The 17506-nt window shown below is 47.2% G+C and overlaps 1 protein-coding gene across 1 annotated transcript in view; it reads right to left on the reverse strand.

Moving 5' to 3' along the window:
* Positions 1-1174: 1174 nt before the first annotated feature.
* Positions 1175-17506, reverse strand: part of CHRFAM7A (CHRNA7 (exons 5-10) and FAM7A (exons A-E) fusion) — a 51360-nt gene continuing 35028 nt past the window's right edge. The window contains exons 7-12 of the mRNA XM_056866033.1: positions 9274-9353; positions 7636-7803; positions 5930-6124; positions 3590-3676; positions 2262-2371; positions 1175-1733 (exon numbers count right to left, since the gene is read on the reverse strand). Of these exons, the coding sequence (XP_056722011.1) occupies positions 1218-1733; positions 2262-2371; positions 3590-3676; positions 5930-6124; positions 7636-7803; positions 9274-9353 (1156 nt within the window). The 3' untranslated portion in view covers positions 1175-1217. The remainder of the gene's footprint in view (positions 1734-2261; positions 2372-3589; positions 3677-5929; positions 6125-7635; positions 7804-9273; positions 9354-17506) is intronic.

Below are 17506 nucleotides of genomic sequence, written 5' to 3' on the forward strand. Positions count from 1 at the left end.
ATTTAACATGGCAACCCTAGCGTGCGAGCCAGTGTGTCGTGTCCTAACGAGAGTCTTCAATTTGGATCTGGGAGACCTGAGTTCAAATCCACTCTTCCTTGAAGCTCGTGGGGTGAGTTTGTCTTAAATCGCTTTCCCTCCACCTAACCCAGAGCTCCCCAATCTTTTTGAGCCTTGCGGGCGTCTTGGGCGTTCTAACACGGCGTGGTGGGCGCAGCCACAAAATAGCTTACCTTCAGGCACACGGTGAAGATCCTTGTGCTGTGGTGGCAACTGCTAACAAAGCAACGTTTTTAAAAATCTGCCCAACCAATCAAATCCCCAGCAGCCAATTAGAAGCCTTCCTGGGCAAAAGTCCCATGTGGCCCCACCAACCTTCTAAGAACTTGTGGTGGGCACCAGGAAACACCACCTTGGGGACCCCTGGCCTAGTCTATCAAGCAGGGTTGTTGTGGGAGTACAATGAAGGAAGCCATCCATGTCTCTTCGCGAAGAACCGTACCATCAGTGATTGACCGGTGGCAGCCCCTTGCGCCGCGTTCAAATTCTGCCCTCTTGTTTGGAGCACATTGTGAGCTTGCCTGTTTTACCATCCAGTCCTTACCTTCAAAAAAATTGGAATTAATTAGAAACCTGTGCGTGTGTGAAGTGCCATCAAGTCCCTTCCAGCTTATGGCGACCCTATGAATTCATGAACTCCAAGACATCCGCTCGCTAACAGCCTTGCTCAGATCTTGCACATTTAGGGCCGTGGCTCCCTTGACTGAGTCGATCCATCTCACGTTGGGTCTCCTTCTTTTCCTGGTGTCTTCAATTTTTCTTAGCATTCTTGTCTTTTCCAGTTACTCTTGCCTTCTCGTAATGTGCTCAAAGGACAATAGCCTCAGTTTAGTCGTTTTAGCTTCTAGGGAGAGTTCTATCGGAAGCAAAATAAATAATGCAAAGAAGATGCAAATTGACTTAATTTAAATAATTTATTCCGGACACCAAATTTGGTGGGTGCATGAAAGATTTTTGGACTATACACACAGCCCTGGGAACTGCTAGGGCTATTTTCGTTATACTGTCCTATTTTCGTTATACTGCCTAATACCACACCCCTCGAAATGTTGCATCCACGCATCTTGTATATGCAAAGTGCCCCATATACGCTATTGCTATGTAACAATTTTTTTCCCCCTTTGAGTGCTGACATTCTGCAAGCTCAGGAGCGCAGATCAAGCGAAATCTTTAGAAACTGCCTCTACAAAATTGGGCGCGGACATTAAAATGCCGATTGTACAAATGATCGTGAAGACCGAAAAGGCCATCAAGCAGAGGCGGTCCACCACAGAAGCCGCAAACTTCCACTCGTTGCAAATGGCTTCCGCCTCGTCCTGGTCTCGGAAGCGGTTGGCGATGTAGCGGACCTCCTCCAGGATCTTAGTCAGGTCCGGGTCGGTTTCCGACGGATGTCCGCTGTGAAGAAGGTTGTCCTCATCTGGGGTGGAGCAGGTCATCCTCCCGCAGATCACCCCAGAATCAGTAGTCGGAGTGCAATGGACCCCTTCCAGCCCTCTGAATCCAATGTAGAGCATGTTCCCATTGCTGGATTGCTGTCCGCTCACGGTGTTCATCTCAACGCTTGATAAGCTACACCGCCGTTTGTGCTGGCATGCTGGACGTACTTTATCCTCCCCGGGCCTTTTCATCCGTAGGAACCAGGCGCACCAGTTGAGAAGGATGATTCTGGTCTGGGAAACATGGGGACAACTGTTTTTACATACAATAGGCCACTTGGAATGTATATTCTCCCAGACTTACCTAGCCTAAGCTCATTGCTCCTCCCTCCTCCATGTTCGTAGAATCATAGAGTTGGAAGGGATCCCTAGGGTCATCTAGTCCAACCCCCTGCACAATGAAGGAAATTCACGACTACTATCCAGTTCACCAGCTTAGCCACCGCTGCTCATGTGGAGGAGTGGGGGAATCAAACCAGGTTCTCCAGATCCGACTCCACCACTCCAAACCACCACTCTTAACCACTACACCATGCTGGCTCCCCTCACTTCTCACGTGGTTTAACAAAGCTCCATGGGCAGAGCTTATACTCAGATCAGTTGCAGGTGTGTGCATGTAATTACGGCATCCATGTCAAAACAATTTTCCTTCTCTTCCCCGTTGACACAGTATTTTGGGAACAAAAACAGATCACCTGCTCCTATGACAGAACTCTGATATGAGAGCTGATCCAGAAGAAACAAGCTGTGTTTGGCCCTTACCCATTTTGGCATTTTGCCCCCATCTGGATCATGGTGGTGATACTGCAGAACGATCACAGTGACGACGACGGAAAGGCCGACGATAATCATGGTGCTGGCAAAATATTGCGCTGTGACAAAGAACGAAAGAAAGGCAACGAGGACATAAAGAAAAAGAAGAGATTTCTGCTTTATTTTATTTTGTTTCAAGAATTGCCTGCACATTGCCTACGGCTGTCCCACACCTCCCCCGGTGACAATGCTGGGGTCGCAAAGAACCACTTCAGTCGGACATAAATTGTTGGGTTCACTGTTTCTCCCTGGCTGTCTTGCTTCACTCCAGTGATTTCCCCTGACTGCTGCTTCCCTTTCCTGAAGAGACCAGCCAGCCAGGGGTCACATCCTGAACAAAATGACATCGCAATGGGGTGCATAGCTGATCAGAATTACCTATGGGATGACTCCCCCAAGGGCAGGTGAAGTCAGTATACAGCTCAATAAAGAGATCCAGTGATAGCAATATAAATGAACCCGGAACATTACAAGGGGTATCAAAATGTTGGGAAAAGAAGCATTTTTTCCCCTAACACTGTTGACAATCATTGCAAAATCCTGAGTTTTTATACATAGATTTTTGCTGTGCTATAGATGTCGGTGCAGTGTTGGCTCCTGAAAACTGAGATAGTTCAACTCAACAGCTATTAAAGCTGTTTTCTTCTGAGTGGGAACATGAGCTCATTTAGCCTAACCCCCATGCATTCCATCTGGCACTGAATCTTCCAGGGTCTGGGCTACCTGACATGCTTTTACACCCATGAACAGGCCTTATTCTGAATCAGGCCATTCCACTGGTCTATCAAGATCAGTTTTGTCTACTCAGACTGGCAGTGGTTTTTCAGGGTCCCAGGCAGAATTGTTTCATATTATCTCCTGCCTGATCCTTTTCACTGGAGATGTCAGGCATTGAACCTGGGACCTTCTGCATGAAAAGCAGATGCTCACCTACTGAGCCCTGGAGTTAAGAACATAACTTCTACAATATAATAAAGGACTCGTGAATCCAATCATGAAACCAATCAGATACCTGACGAAGGGAGCTTTGCGTCACGAAAGCTCATACCCCGATAATCTCGTTGGACTCTAATGATTTTTTACTTTGCTGTGTTTGTGCTGCTGAAAAATATTGCCCTTATGGTTGAGATTTTACTCGATTGTTTTGATTTTCAATGCTGTCCTCAGCCTGGTCAAACGACGCAAAATACCCACCGCCAAACCGGCGTTATTGCGCGGCTGCGCTGCCTGTCTGAAATCAAACGAGCGAGTGGAAAAGAAATATTGCCTCTGCTTACCTATTAATGGCACCGAATCTGAAGTGGCTGGCATAATTTCTGCCACCAGGAGCATAAAAACGGTGAGAGACAATAAAACCGTTATCCCTGAAAAACAAATAATGTAGTATGGAATTAGGGCAAAAGGATCTTGGTGCTGAGGAAAAGAGAGACAAAATATCACAAGAAATATCTTTCCAACAGGGTATTCTCTTGTTTCGTTGCATTATTTGACTAACTCGGAATTCAACTAGAGTCAGCAATGGGTGATATGTGAAGCAAAGTCCCACTGTTTCTTAAACTGTAACTAGTATTTGGGGGGGTGGCAGTTGGAGGCACAGAAGGAAGAGGGTTTAACTCTTTTCCTTGGGTCACTCCCCACGTTGAGCTTTGGCAAAAAAGAATCGTATATATTGGTACAGGATGGGGGATATTTATTATTTATTAATTGAATACATTTTTATCCTGTCCTCCTTCCCTGGAGCTCCGGACAATATGCATGATCTCTTCTTCCCATTTTTCCTCAGAAAAACCCTGAGAGATAGGTAAGCAACTGGCCCGCAGTCACCCAGCAAGCTGGAGAGCCAGCGTGGTGTAGTGATTAAGAGCGGTTGTTTGAAGCGGTGGAGTCTGATCTGGAGAACTGGGTTTGATTCCCCACTCCTCCACAGGAGCGGCGGACACTAATCTGGTGAACCTGGTCGTTTTCCCTACTCTTCCACATAAATCCAGCTGAGTGATTGTGTAAGACGATTTGATTCTTCTTAAAAGGTAGAGAAATTCAGCATAGAAAAACCAACTCCTACTCCTCCTCCTCATTGGGGGATTTTAACCTGGGTATCCCAGACAGCCTGTGATCAAAATCCTGGGACTGCAGTCAATGACAAGCCAAGCAAGAATCCAATATATTCTAGGCGCACACTGAACTAGTCAAAAGAAGGGGTCCCCAGAATAGGGTTATTCAGATGTTCCTCTAGCCACCCAGGCTCCAAAATACACTCATGCAATTCTTGCAATGTTTCCCCAGCCATCTTGGTTACAAGAATTGCTGCGGCCAGCATCCAGATACAACTCGAACAGAGTTCCAGCTTGCTTGTAGAGAAATGCCTGCATGAACAACCCAGCCGGTCATTTCGCGTCATACGGCAACCAGTATCCATAAAATATTTATTTCACAGCCATCTTTAGAATCCCACTGGGGGCACAGAAAAGCCAAAAGGAATTTAAGCAAAAAGTTATCATCGTCCTCGCTGGCATCTTCCAGTGGAATGTTTGTTTGGAAAGAGCTCAAGGTGGTTGTTTTTTTCTGCAGCGTTGCAAAAGCCAACCCCTGGCTCTCCATTTTGCATTGCTCATCACTTGTGCCATGCCAATTTGGAGCGGAAAAAGGCACCACTGGTTCCAGCGGCATCCTTTACACCGAAGGCCTTTCTGTAGCTGCTCGTAAACCTTGTGCCAAAAAGAAAGCTTTACAGAGCAGATACTTAGGTAATGGGAAAATTTGCAGAATGAGGAGTGGGGAGGGACTGTGGCTCAGGAATTCTGCATTTATTTATGTGTTCGTTTTTGGCGGAACACTTTTGAAATCCTTCTCTGCCAAACGGCCTCCTGGATTTGGTATTCTTTCCTTTAAGAGGGGTTTCTTTACATTGCAGAAGAGCGAAATTGAAAGTAATGAGCTATGGTGTGATTAGAATTTATGGTGGTGATAATATTAGGTGAGCAGATGAGAAGTTAATCATAATGAAATACTACCAGATAATATTACCAGGCAATGTGAGAAATTAATCATTTTTTTTAAAGTCCAGGAGAAAGCTAAAAAAAAACCCCAGAATTCTTGGCTTGAGATATCTCTGCCATTATTCCTTGCCCCAGGGGTGCAGAGAAACAGTGTTGTATAGTGATTAGAGCGTTGGACTCAGCCTGGGAAGACCTAGCTTCAATATTCCCCTCAACCATGAGAGCTTGCTCGAGTGACCTTGGGCCAATCACAACCTCTCAGCCTAGGCTACCTCTTAGGGTTGTTGTGAGGATAAAAGGAGGAGAGCTAGATATACTGCCCTAAGATCCTTGGGGGGAAGGATCCAAAACTGTTATAGATCAGCCGGCCTGTCTCACTTCCTGGAATCATCGGATCGGTGGAGTGTAGGGTTGCCAGGTCCCTCTTTGCCACCAGTGGGAGGTTTTTGGGGCAGAGCCTGAGGAGGGCGGGGTTTGGGGAGGGGAGGGACTTCCATGCCATAGAGTCCAACTGCCAAAGCAGCCATTTTCTCCAGGTGAACTGATCTCTATCAGCTGGAGATCAGTTGTAATAGCAGGAGATCTCCAGGCATTTAAACTGTCCTTAGACTTAGAATTTACCTAATGAGATTTTCTCCCCTGAATCTGCCGGGAGCAGGAAAACCAGGAGGGCCAGAGCGGAGATCAGCACGCACGGGATGAGGAGGTTGAGTCCGTAGTACAGAGTCCTGCGTCGCATCGTCACGGTAAAAGTCACATCTGGGTACGGCTCTTTGCAGCAGTCATAGAACGACTCCGTTCTTTTCCCAGGGACTCCTGTGTGGGTAGGATGAAAGAAAGGGGAGGGGTTTTTATTCTGGAGCAGGATTCTGGTATCTCTCTGGCCTTAGTGTTCAGCTGGAGGATGCTCAGGATTGTTCTGATAGAACGAGTCATTTAGAATCATAGAATCATAGAGTTGGAAGGGACCACCAGGGTCATCTAGTCCAACCCCTGCACAATGCAGGAAATTCACAACTACCTCCCCCCAACACCCCCAGTGACCACTACTCCATGCCCAGAAGATGGCCAAGAATTACTATAAAATCTAGGAAGGTGTTCCTCCCATCTACTTTTCTACTGGTTATTTATTGTCAAGTGAAGATGTTCTCCTTTCTGAAGGTACTTGGGGACAATTTCCACATTTTATTACCCCCTTCCATGACAGTACCTATTTGCAGTGCAGATAGTCCAATTAAAACGTGCAGTCATAAGTTAACAGAGCCCCGTGGCACAGAGGGGTAAGCTGCAGTACTGCAGTCAAAAGCTCTGCTCACGACCTGAGTTCGATCCCGACAGAAGTCGGTTTCAGGTAGCCGGCTCAAGGTTGACTCAGCCTTCCATCCTTCCGAGGTCAGTAAAATGAGGACCCAGCTTGCTGGGGGTAAAGGGAAGACTACTGGGGAAGGCACTGGCAATCCACCCCGTAAACATAGCCTGCCTAGTAAATGTTATGTTGTGATGTCAGTAATGGGTCAGTAATACCTTTTAAGCATAAGGTAAGGGCCTAAACCCGAATTCACGCTTATGGGGATTAATAGTTTCTAACACAAGCAATTTAAAAGAGCATTAGCAGAGATTTTGCTAATCCATCAGGTGCTTTAGTCAAGAAAGGCCCACTTGTGTTCCTAAACCCCTTAGACAGTTTTGGAAAAATCTCTCCCCGAGGCCTCTTTTCAGAAGTTCTGAATGTCGTCTTGGTTTTATTCTGCCAAAGTCATCTAAAAGAACCAGCTTCTCCCTTGTGCTTCTGCAGAAGGGCATCAGCTTGAAAAAAATTGTGCTGCCTCATCTATCCTGTAAATACTTTTTTTTAATTTAATTTTATTTATTTTTTGCAAACCAAGAAACAGAAACATACGGGAACAAGGCTATGACCTCCACATGCTTTTTGTTGTACGCAACTAGCCACGTACAATAGTAGTAAAAGGATGTGACTTCACCTTGGAAGATTCATCCAACACACACATGAACACATGAAGCTGCCTTATACTGAATCAGACCCTTGGTCCATCAAAGTCAGTATTGTCTACTCAGGCCGGCAGCGGCTCTCCAGGGTCTCGGGCAGAGGTCTTTCACATCACCTACTTGCCGAGTCCCTTTAACTGGAGATGCCGGGGATTGAACCTGGGACCGTCTGCCTGCCAAGCAGATGCTCTACCACTGAGCCACAGCACCTGTGGTACCCTGTGGTACCCTGACTTAGCTTGGGAGGCATTTGAGCACAAGCAAATCTCTCTCGCTAGAGTGCGGCAGCCATGTTGACGAAGGCAATCCCTAAAGCGTACCTACTAAATCCCATTCGCCATTTGAGATGTAGCCCGATATATCCGCTTCTTGCATTTGTAGGTCCAAAGACCATCCACCATAAGTCCAGGATCCAAATTTCAATTTGCACTTCTGGACGTCAAAGGGAAACCAGCGCACGTCGATTTCGCAGGAGCTCTTGAATATCCCTAAGGTGAAAGTTTAAGGAAAAAGAGATAGATGTTTCACAGCAACTTGCTTTCTAGAGATCACAGCTCAGAGGAAAACGCTTCACCCTCTGACACGGACAGTCAATTATCTCTTTGGAAGCGTCTTTAATATACCAAATCGAAAATTGAGGTATTGATATTGCTATTCACTGACTGATGACATTCTGTTAACTAAGTCTTTTGAAGAATCCCAGCGGGATGATGGGTTGCCATAAATACTCGCCATGTTATCCCCACAATTGGAAAATCTATCTGGTTATTCTAACAAATATAAATTTGGAAAAACTACTGGCGGACGAAAACCCTTCAACCACAAGACAGGTTGCCAAATTTTGCGTTGCGGAGATTAAAGGATGTAGAAAATTAAAAAGCAAAGATGCAGATAAAGTTGAGCTTAAACTACTGGATTTCAAAAGTGGAGAAACCTGCTGGCTGTTTTGTTTCTAGGAATAGTCCAATTACTATGCGGCAATTTGATTTAAATTTTGATAAGTTTTTATATCCTATTTTATTTGAAATGCTGTGTTACATGTAGTGTGTATTTATTGGTCTTTGGCCGCAAGTAAAATCCCTTCATTCAATACAACGAAGTCTTGTGGGCTAACCTATCTATCATAGCAAAGTTTTCTTGAGCCAGCATCTACGTGGTCAGATTCATCTGGGCCACAACTGCTGACGCCACCACATCTTTGTTAGTCTTCTAAATACCACAAGGCTCTCTGTTGTATCTTCTGTGGCTGGTAGCCACTGAAGGACCACTCTTCGACGAATCTGTCTAATCCCCTTTGAAAGGCATCTGTGTCTGACTCTGTGCCCATCGCTAACTCCTCTGGCAGCTCATCAACATTTTAATAATTCTTCGTGTAAAGAATTTCCTTTTGTCCATCCCAAATCTACCGCTTATCAGCTTGCTTTATGGCACACGGAGGGAGAAGGTGACATTTGTCCGCTTTTGCCACTGTTTTCTGGCCGGCTGAGTTTGGAGCCAGGGGTGGGCTGCCAGAAATGCTAACAGCCAGCGGATCTGCCCTCCACTATCACCCACATTAACACTGAACGCTTAATAATATTCCGCTCTGCTATTAATAAACCTAGTTCAACCCATAATTTAGTATCTCGTTTTGGGAGTGCCGCGACAAACGAAAAAGTCACATGCACACATCTCCTGTTCAGCTCCACCTCTGTTTTCACAAAGCAGCTTCTGCGGAGAAAGCATTCTGAGGGGCTATTGGTTGGACTGAAAATTGTGTTCCCCGGCATCTCGTTCGAACTTTTAACAAAACACAGAGGTAAACCAAACAGGGATCCAAGTCGAGTGCAAACAATCAGTTTGCTCCCAGTAAGCTCAACTGGCAATCACATTTCCGTCAAATTTCTCAGCACCCTTTCTAACCGTCAAATTTCTCAGCAGCCTACACAATTGATTTGTTGCTGACATCTGCTTCTTACCTGGAGGGAGATACTGACAGTAGCCTGAAGAATTCACCAAAACGTTGGTATGGAATGTTGCGTCAAAGCGTTCATCCGCACTGGAAGGAAGGAAAAATTAAAACAAAGAAACCCGGATTTTGTTGTTAAGTAGCAGCTTTCTGGAGTTGAGAACCATGTTGAACATCAGGACGGCTTTTAATTTTTGAAAGTCTGAGTGTAGAGTAAGATCCACTTTTCAGGACCAACCAGGTATGTTTAGCCTGAAGAGGAGAAGACTGAGAGGGGATATGATAACCATGTTCAAGTACTTGAAGGGCTGTCATATAGAAGAGGGTGCTGAGTTGTTTTCTGTTGCCCCAGAAGGTCGGACCAGAACCGACGGGTTGAAATTAAATCGAAAGAGTTTTTGTCTAGACATTAGGAAGAATTTTCCAACAGTTAGAGCGGTTCCTCAGTGGAACAGGCTTCCTCCGGAGGTGGTGAGCTCTCCTTCCCTGGAGGTTTTTCAGAAGAGGTTAGATGGCCATCTGTCAGCAATGTAATGACCTTAAGCAGATGATGAGAGGGAGGGCATCTTGGCCATCTTCTGGGCAAGGAGTAGGGGTTACTGGGGGTGTGGCGGGGGGAGGCAGTTTGGAATTTCCTGCATTGTGCAGGGGGTTGGACTAGATGACCCTGGTGGTCCCTTCCAACCCTATGATTCTATTATTCTATGAATTCAACTTCATATTAAGAAGAAATTTGGAGTAAGATCTCATGCAATAACCTTAGCATGTGGCAGGGGGTGATAAGGAGCTCATAAAAAAGAGAGTTCTCTCCCATCTTTCAACTGATGGTTACATTCTACTGATACCATGGTTTGAAAAGCGTAATGCTCAGTTTTGGATGCCATCTTTCCCCCAAGAAGAAACTTAGGGAAACAGTCCATATTTATCGAGCACGCACATAACAAAACCATTTCAGAGAACACCGGGATTGATTTATGAACAGTTTGCAAACGGAGCTGAGAGCTAAATTCCAAAGGAATCAACTTCCCCAGCTGTCGCTCTCTGGTTTCTCAAGTTGTGCGCAGAAGGGCTGCCAATGGCGTGCTTAATATATTTGTCACTTTCTCGGCAAGACTCACATATGAAATCAGCCGCCGGAGAAGGCGGAAGGCTACAGCTGCGTCTGCCACCTGGGAAAGCTAGCCTCCGAGGGACAACCAGACGTAATTCTCTTCTCAACGCTTTCCTTGAGTTTGCAAGCATTGGGTCGGCGCTCCATAATGACCCATCCCACTTTCTGGAAAGCTGGGCAGATGCCCAAGAAAGTTCTGGCATGCCCTGCATAGTATAGTGGTTAAGAGCGGTGGTTTGGAGCAGTGGACTCTGATCTGGTGAACTGGATTTGTTTCCCCACTCCTACTCATGAAGCCAGCTGGGTGACCTTGGGCTAGTCACAGCTCTCTTCGAGCTCTCTCAGCCCCACTGTTAAAACGCTCAGGGCTGTTTAGCCTGGAAAGAAGGCGGTTAAGGGGAGACATGATAGAGGTCTATAAAATTATCCATGGTATGGAGAGAGGGCCCTGACCTGGATGGCTCAGACTAGCCTGATCTCGTCAGATCTCAGAAACTAAGCAGGGTCAGCCCTGGTTAGTATTTGGATGGGAGACCACCAAGGAATACCAGGGTTGTTGTGCAGAGGAAGGCACTAGCAAACCACCTCTGTTAGTCTCTTGCCTTGAAAACCCCAAAAGGGCTCGCCATAAGTTGGCTTCAACTTGACGGCACTTTACACACACATGGAGAGAGTGGACAGGGAGAAGCTTTCCTCTCTCATAATACCAGAACACGGGGTCATCTGCTGAAGCTGGAGGGTGAGAGATTCAAAACAGATAAAAGCAAGTATTTCTTCACAGAGCGCATAGTTAAATGGTGGAACTCCCTGCCCCAGGGTGTGATGATGGCTGCCAAATCAGAAGGCTTAAAGAAGGGAGTGGGCATGTTCATGGAGGAGAGGGCTATCCATGGCTACTAGTCAAAATGGATACTAGTCATGGTGCATAGCATGCCTAGTGTATTAGGTGCTGTGGAACACAGGCAGGATGGTGCTGCTGCAGTCATCTTGTTTGGGGGCTTCCTAGAGGCACCTGGTTGGCCACTGTGTGAACAGACTGCTGGACTTGATGGGCCTGGGTCTGATCCAGCAGGGCCTTTCTTATGTTCTTATTTATAATGTTCCCAGAAGGTGGGGCATCAGCTAGTTCCCCCTTTTGATATATGCATGTCTCAAGTCATGACTCTGATGCTTTTGCTGAAAACAATGACCGAGCTTGACAGACAGATGCATTTGGCACAATGAACTGCCGTGCAGGGTTCAGCCCAAACAATTTAACATTCAGTGCACCACAGAGAGAGAGAGACTCGTGACGCACGTGGTAAGCAACTGGCTTTGGCAGGACTGATAGAAGAAGCACTCAGGTGGTTGAGACAGGAGCCCCGTCTTTGGGTGGATGGCTAAAGCAATATTATGAGTCAATCGCACCTGCGACGGGCACATTAATCATCTGGCGGACCGGCGGGAGGAGGGGAAGCGCAACTGGAGCTGACATATCGGCCACTTCATTTGTCTTTGAAACAAAAACGAGATGCTCTCGAAGGGGGAGGCGGGGATGCTGGTTTCTCTGTAGTCAGCAGGGAGGCGTTTCATCAACAGACGTATGGCAAAGAGAACTGAAACCTCCACCGAAGCACCAAAGCAGTTGCTTTGCTGCCATTCATAAAAAAAACAGTGGGAGAAATCAGGAATCTCTGCTACACAAGCTGACCACAGAAAGGCATGGCCCAAAACCAGGGTCCCTGATTGTTTATCTTTTGGGGGCAGGATCTAGGCCTTGAGATCCTGCCCTGAAAGGATAAACAATCAGGGACCCTGGTTTTGGGCCATCGCTTCGGGCAGTTTCCTTTCTGATCTTTGACACATTATGACTTGCAACTACATCCTGATGAGTTCAGCGGGACGTGCTCAGTCAATGGGACATGCTCCTGGGGGCAAAGAAGATGCATGGTGCAGCGTCTGGCACCAGCCATGGTTTTTGGTGAATGCTATAAACCTGGGCATACCAAGGATAAGGGAGACATGATCGAGGTCTATAAAATTATGCGTGGTTTGGAGAGAGTGGACAGGGAGAAACTTTTTTCCCTCTCTCATAATACTAGAACAAGGGGTCATCTGCTGAAGCTGGAAGGTGAGAGATTCAAAACAGATAAAAGGACGTGTTTCTTCACACAACGCATAGTTAAATGGTGGAACTCCCTGCCCCAGGATGTGATGGCTGCCAACTTGGAAGGCTTTAAGAGGGGAGTGGACCTGTTCATGGAGGGGAGGGCTACTAGTCAAAATGGATACTAGTCATAATGCATACCTATTCTCTCCAGGATCAGAGGAGCATGCCCATTGTATTAGGTGCTGTGGAACACAGGCAGGATGGTGCTATAGTCGTCTTGATGGTGGGCTTCCTAGAGACCCCTGGTTGGCCACTGTGTGAACAGACTGCTGGACTGGATGGGCCTTGGTCTGATCCAGAATATCCTTTCTTATGTTCTTATGGATGATGGGGCTATCCATGGCTATTAGTCAAAATGGATACTAGTCATTGATGCAGACCTGTTCTCTGTAGGATCAGAAGAGCATGCCTATTATCTTAGGTGCTGTGGAACACAGGCAGGACAATGCTTCTGCAGTCGTCTTGCTTGTGGGCTTCCTGGAGGCCCCTGGTTGGTCACTGTGTGAACAGACTGCTGGACTTGATGGGCCTGGGTCTGATCCAGCATGGCCTTTCTTATGTTCTTATGGATGATGGGGCTATCCATGGCTACTAGTCAAAATGGATACTAGTCATGATGCACCCCTATCCTCGCCAGGATCAGAGGAGCATGCCCATTATATTAGGTGCTGTGGAACACAGGTGGGACAATGCTGCTGCAGTTGTCTTGTTTGGGGGCTTCCTAGAGGCACCCTGGTTGGCCACTGTGCGAACAGACTGCTGGACTTGATGGGCCTTGGTCTGATCCAGCAGGGCCTTTCTTATGTTCTTATGTTATGTTCTTATAAGGTACTGCCAGGCATAACTGATTCTGTGATTATGGACAGCAGGCTGCGTTTGGCTAGGGAGGTCCTGAGTCCCGCAGGCTGTGGTTGACTGTTACCCCTGCAGCAACCGGAAACAATCCACAAGCTTAAGCGGCTGGTTTTCAGCTGAGAATGGTACGTGGCATTCCACGACCGCCACCGACTCTGTCAACGGGAATCGAACGAGTCGAGTCGAACAAGAGGGCAAAAACAAAATGACAAGTGACCTGGGAATATTCAAACATGCTGTCGAGCTTAATCCTCCTCTCCGCTACGGTCACCAGGCGAGCCCTTCTCTCCCGCACATAAATATCAGTTCCCACACACGCACCCAGTGGCCTGCTTTGCAAAATAAATGGGCGCCAGCAGCCGTGGAGGCGAAAGGCCATTTTGAGCGGCAATTTGCCAGCAGACGCGGCGGGAGGCCGAGGAATGCCTGAGAGGGGACCGCGAGCGCTCTTTAGTGATTTGCATGTCGTTTTTGTAGATAAAAAATATATCACTTCGGAGTTTCTTGGCTCCCCGCAAGCAGGTCTCTGTGAGTCAAGAATTTTGTACATCGGGGCTTTGTACAGAACTACTGCTGCTTCCCTCTGACTCATATGCCCGATACTGGGGTTCTTTCATCTATGCTGTACAGATAAACATGGGAAACACTTGAAATAATTACTTCTACCATCCTCCACAGTGCTAACAGAAATAGAAGAAGAAGAAGAAGGGTTGGTTTTTATATACCGACTTTCTCTACCACTTAAGGGAGAATCGAACCGCCTTCCTGTAGTGGCAGTACGCGGAAGAATATTGTACGAGGAGTTTTAGGTTGACATGTCACATATCCCTCCATATTCCCTATATGAAAGTATAGTTTTCTGTAATGAATGCTGGTTTAGTTCGTTTCTGTAGTGTTACCACTACCACTGGGGAGTGCCAGATGTACTCACTAGTTGATTAGGCAGTCTATGCTGACTCATGCAGCAGCTGGTGTGCATGATCAGGAAGGCAGGGCTGTGGGCCAGGTGCCCTGAATCAACCCAAAGTACCTGGCCTAAGTGAAAAACCCAAGAAAGGAGACAAATGATGGGCTTCTACACAGATCAGCCTGGATGCTGTGTGACCAGACTATTGACCCTGGGATCTCTCTGGATGCTGCACATGGAGCCCCTGCAGCCAAGGAGGAGAGAGAGACTCATGTAAAGTGTTATTACTTTGTATTGTGGGTTATAAGCTGATAAGCAGAATGTTGTGTTACTTTATAAGTAAAGCATTGCCTTTTCTCCACCTACTAGTATTTTCATTGCCTCCAAATCTTAAAGAACCTCTTCCTTGGCAGAACACTTCCCTTCCCTTCCCCACAACAGAAACCCTGTGAGGTAGGTGAGGCTGAGAGAGCTGTGACTTGCCCAAGGTCACCCAGCTGGCTTTGTGTGTAGGAGTGGGGAAACAAATCCAGCTCACCAGATTAGCCTCCGCCGCTCATGCAGAGGAGTGGGGAATCAAACCCGGTTCTCCAGATCAGACTCCACCGCTCCAAACCACTGCTCTTAACCACTGCAACCACTAGCTGTGCATCCAGATATCAATACCTTATCAATATTTTCTGGATATGTTTGGCTGGCTGGCTGGTGGCTGGGATTTTCCAGGAAACCGGGCAATGGGTCCGAAAAGTTGAGGAAATATTCAGGAGTAAACGAGAATATCAAGAGCCAATGTTTTAAGGGACCCGGGACTATTTTTCTTTAATTTTGCTGTGTCTCTGTGTCTTCCCAGTGCTTGGTATCAGCTTGCCCTGTTTTGGCTTTGATTCTGAAGCTGGTTGTGTTTGGTCTTGCGAGGTTGCGTTCTTTGCCCAAGTTGGTTGGTGTCGGGTTTGGGGTTTGCTGTGGATTCTTGGGTTTGACATTGCCAGTTGTAACTCCGGGACGCAGGAAGAGGAGTACACTCATCAAGAGTGTAGGAGAAGTGCTAGGTTCAGGGTTGCCAGGTCCCTCCTTACCACCATCAGGAGTTTTGGGGGCAGAGCCTGAGGAGGTCAGGGTTTGGGGAGGGCCATTCCTCAGAGGTCTGAGAGAGTTTGATGGCAAAGCTTGGCTTTAGCGCCTGCTGCCGGATCCTCCCTCTGCGTTCCTGGACCCTGGCACCTCATCCTGACCGGCTGGATTACTACCTGCTGCTTGGGTTGGATTCCTGCCTGCCTGCTGCCTGGAGGAGAAGACACCGAAAGGTTTGAGAGCATATCATCGTTTTCCTTTTAAACCAGTTGTTGTATTTGGGGTTTATTTTCTAAACTTTGCTTAAGCCAGCAGGCCTTGGCCTGTTGGAGGGTGGGGGGTTGCTAGTTTGAGGGGGTGATTTTATTATTTTTTGGGGGGAGGCCCTGCTTCCATTTTTGTGATGGTATTCGAGACTGCAGAGAGAGGAGGATCTGGGTGCATGACAGACCTCTTCCCTCTCACTTTCTGAGGCCTTCTTTCCAAGGGAAAAGTGTGGGTATGTATCTTTGTTGAGCACCTGGTTGTTGTCGGGTTTTGCCCTGTGCGTCGCATTGGCTTGGCACCACTTCTGGGCTGGCAGCGGTGCCCCCAGACCTCCAGGTACCTGGCACTGTGTGGCTGGGCATGGGTTTTGTCGGGGGGGTGCCGCCAGAGTATGCCTGGGTGCTGGTGTTTGGCCTCCTCCTTGCGCACAGTGTCGGATTGTGGTTTCGTATGGGATGGCAAAAGTGCCCCACACTTTTGATTTTGTTGTGTTTCAGGGTTTGTGTAAAGACTCTTGGCTCCGTTAGGCCATTTATGCTCGGTAATTAGCACTGCATTCCGGGCTGAAATGCCCCGCATATTTTTTTTTCCGAGTTTTTCACACTGAACAGTCATTCAGGAAGTGACAGCGAAGCCGGCACATACCTGCTTCGCATTTCTTAAGGGCCCCTTTAACGTGGCCTTTTGTGTTTGCTCGGCCCCCGCCTCGAAGAATCCCCTCAAGGAAGCGTGCAAAATCATAGCTGCTCATTAGCTATGCAAACGGCGGTTGCTAATGGAAGGAACAAAGGAGTGGGCGAGTGTGTGTGTGTGTGTGTGGGGGTGGAATTTCTCCTTTTGCGTCGGGACCGTGAAAAGGCATTTTAAAGGTCGCATTTTAAAAAAAAGATCTTTGAGCGAACATCAAAATTGACCTTGCATATTTGGCCTTAGACTTCTCTATGTGATTTGTTGTGCTGCTGGACTGGGTTGATGTCTGGTTGTGTAGGGCTTGCGTGGGTTTTTGGGGAGGGAGGCATCGGCCTTTGCTTACTCACATACCTTTCTGCTTTTCCACTAGAACTTTTAGACCTGTCCTCCCATTGCTTCACATGGGCCCATTGAAACCAGTGAAGGGTAAATTGGCTTGGCAATTCCCAGTACATATGAAATAGGATCACTGTACTCTATTGGGGGGGGGGGTGTTGAAGCTTCTGTGAGGGCATTTTTGGAGGTAGCATTCCCAAATTTGCAGCATAGCTTGAAGGGACTCGATTTGCATGAACCCTGAAGTTTGGTGAAGATTGGGCCAGGGAGTCCACTTTTATGGGGTCCAGAAGGGGTCGCCCCCATTCCCCATAGGAAAACATTGCAAAGTTTGCAATGTTTCTCTATGGCAGGGGGTTGACCCCTTCCAGACCCCATAAAAGTGGACCCCCTGACCCAATCTTCACCAAACTTTGGGGTTCGTGAAAGGAGAGTCCCTTACAGCTGTGCTGCCAATTTGGGAACTCTACCTCCAGGTCTCAGGCAGGATACAAGAAGAGTTGGTTTTTATAAGATGATTTTCTCTATCTTTTAAGGAGAATCAAACCAGCTTACAATCGCCTTCCCTTCCTCTCCTAACAGACACCTTGTGAGGTAGGTGGGGCTGAGTGAGTTCGGAGAGAACTGTGACTAGCCCAAGGTCACCCATCTGGCTTCATGTGGAGGAGTGGGGAAACCAACCCGGTTCACCAGATTAGAGTCCGCCGCTCATGTGGAGAAGGGAATGAAGCCTGGTTCTCCAGATTAGAGTCCGCCGCTCTTAACCGCTACTCCACGCTGGCTCTCCAAAGGAAGAGGGGTCTAAACGAAGTAAATGACTAAATTAAGTAAATATTAACAAAATGGAGTGGAACACA

This window comes from Euleptes europaea, chromosome 20, assembly GCF_029931775.1.
Source record: "Euleptes europaea isolate rEulEur1 chromosome 20, rEulEur1.hap1, whole genome shotgun sequence".
Taxonomy (NCBI): Eukaryota; Metazoa; Chordata; class Lepidosauria; order Squamata; family Sphaerodactylidae; genus Euleptes; species Euleptes europaea.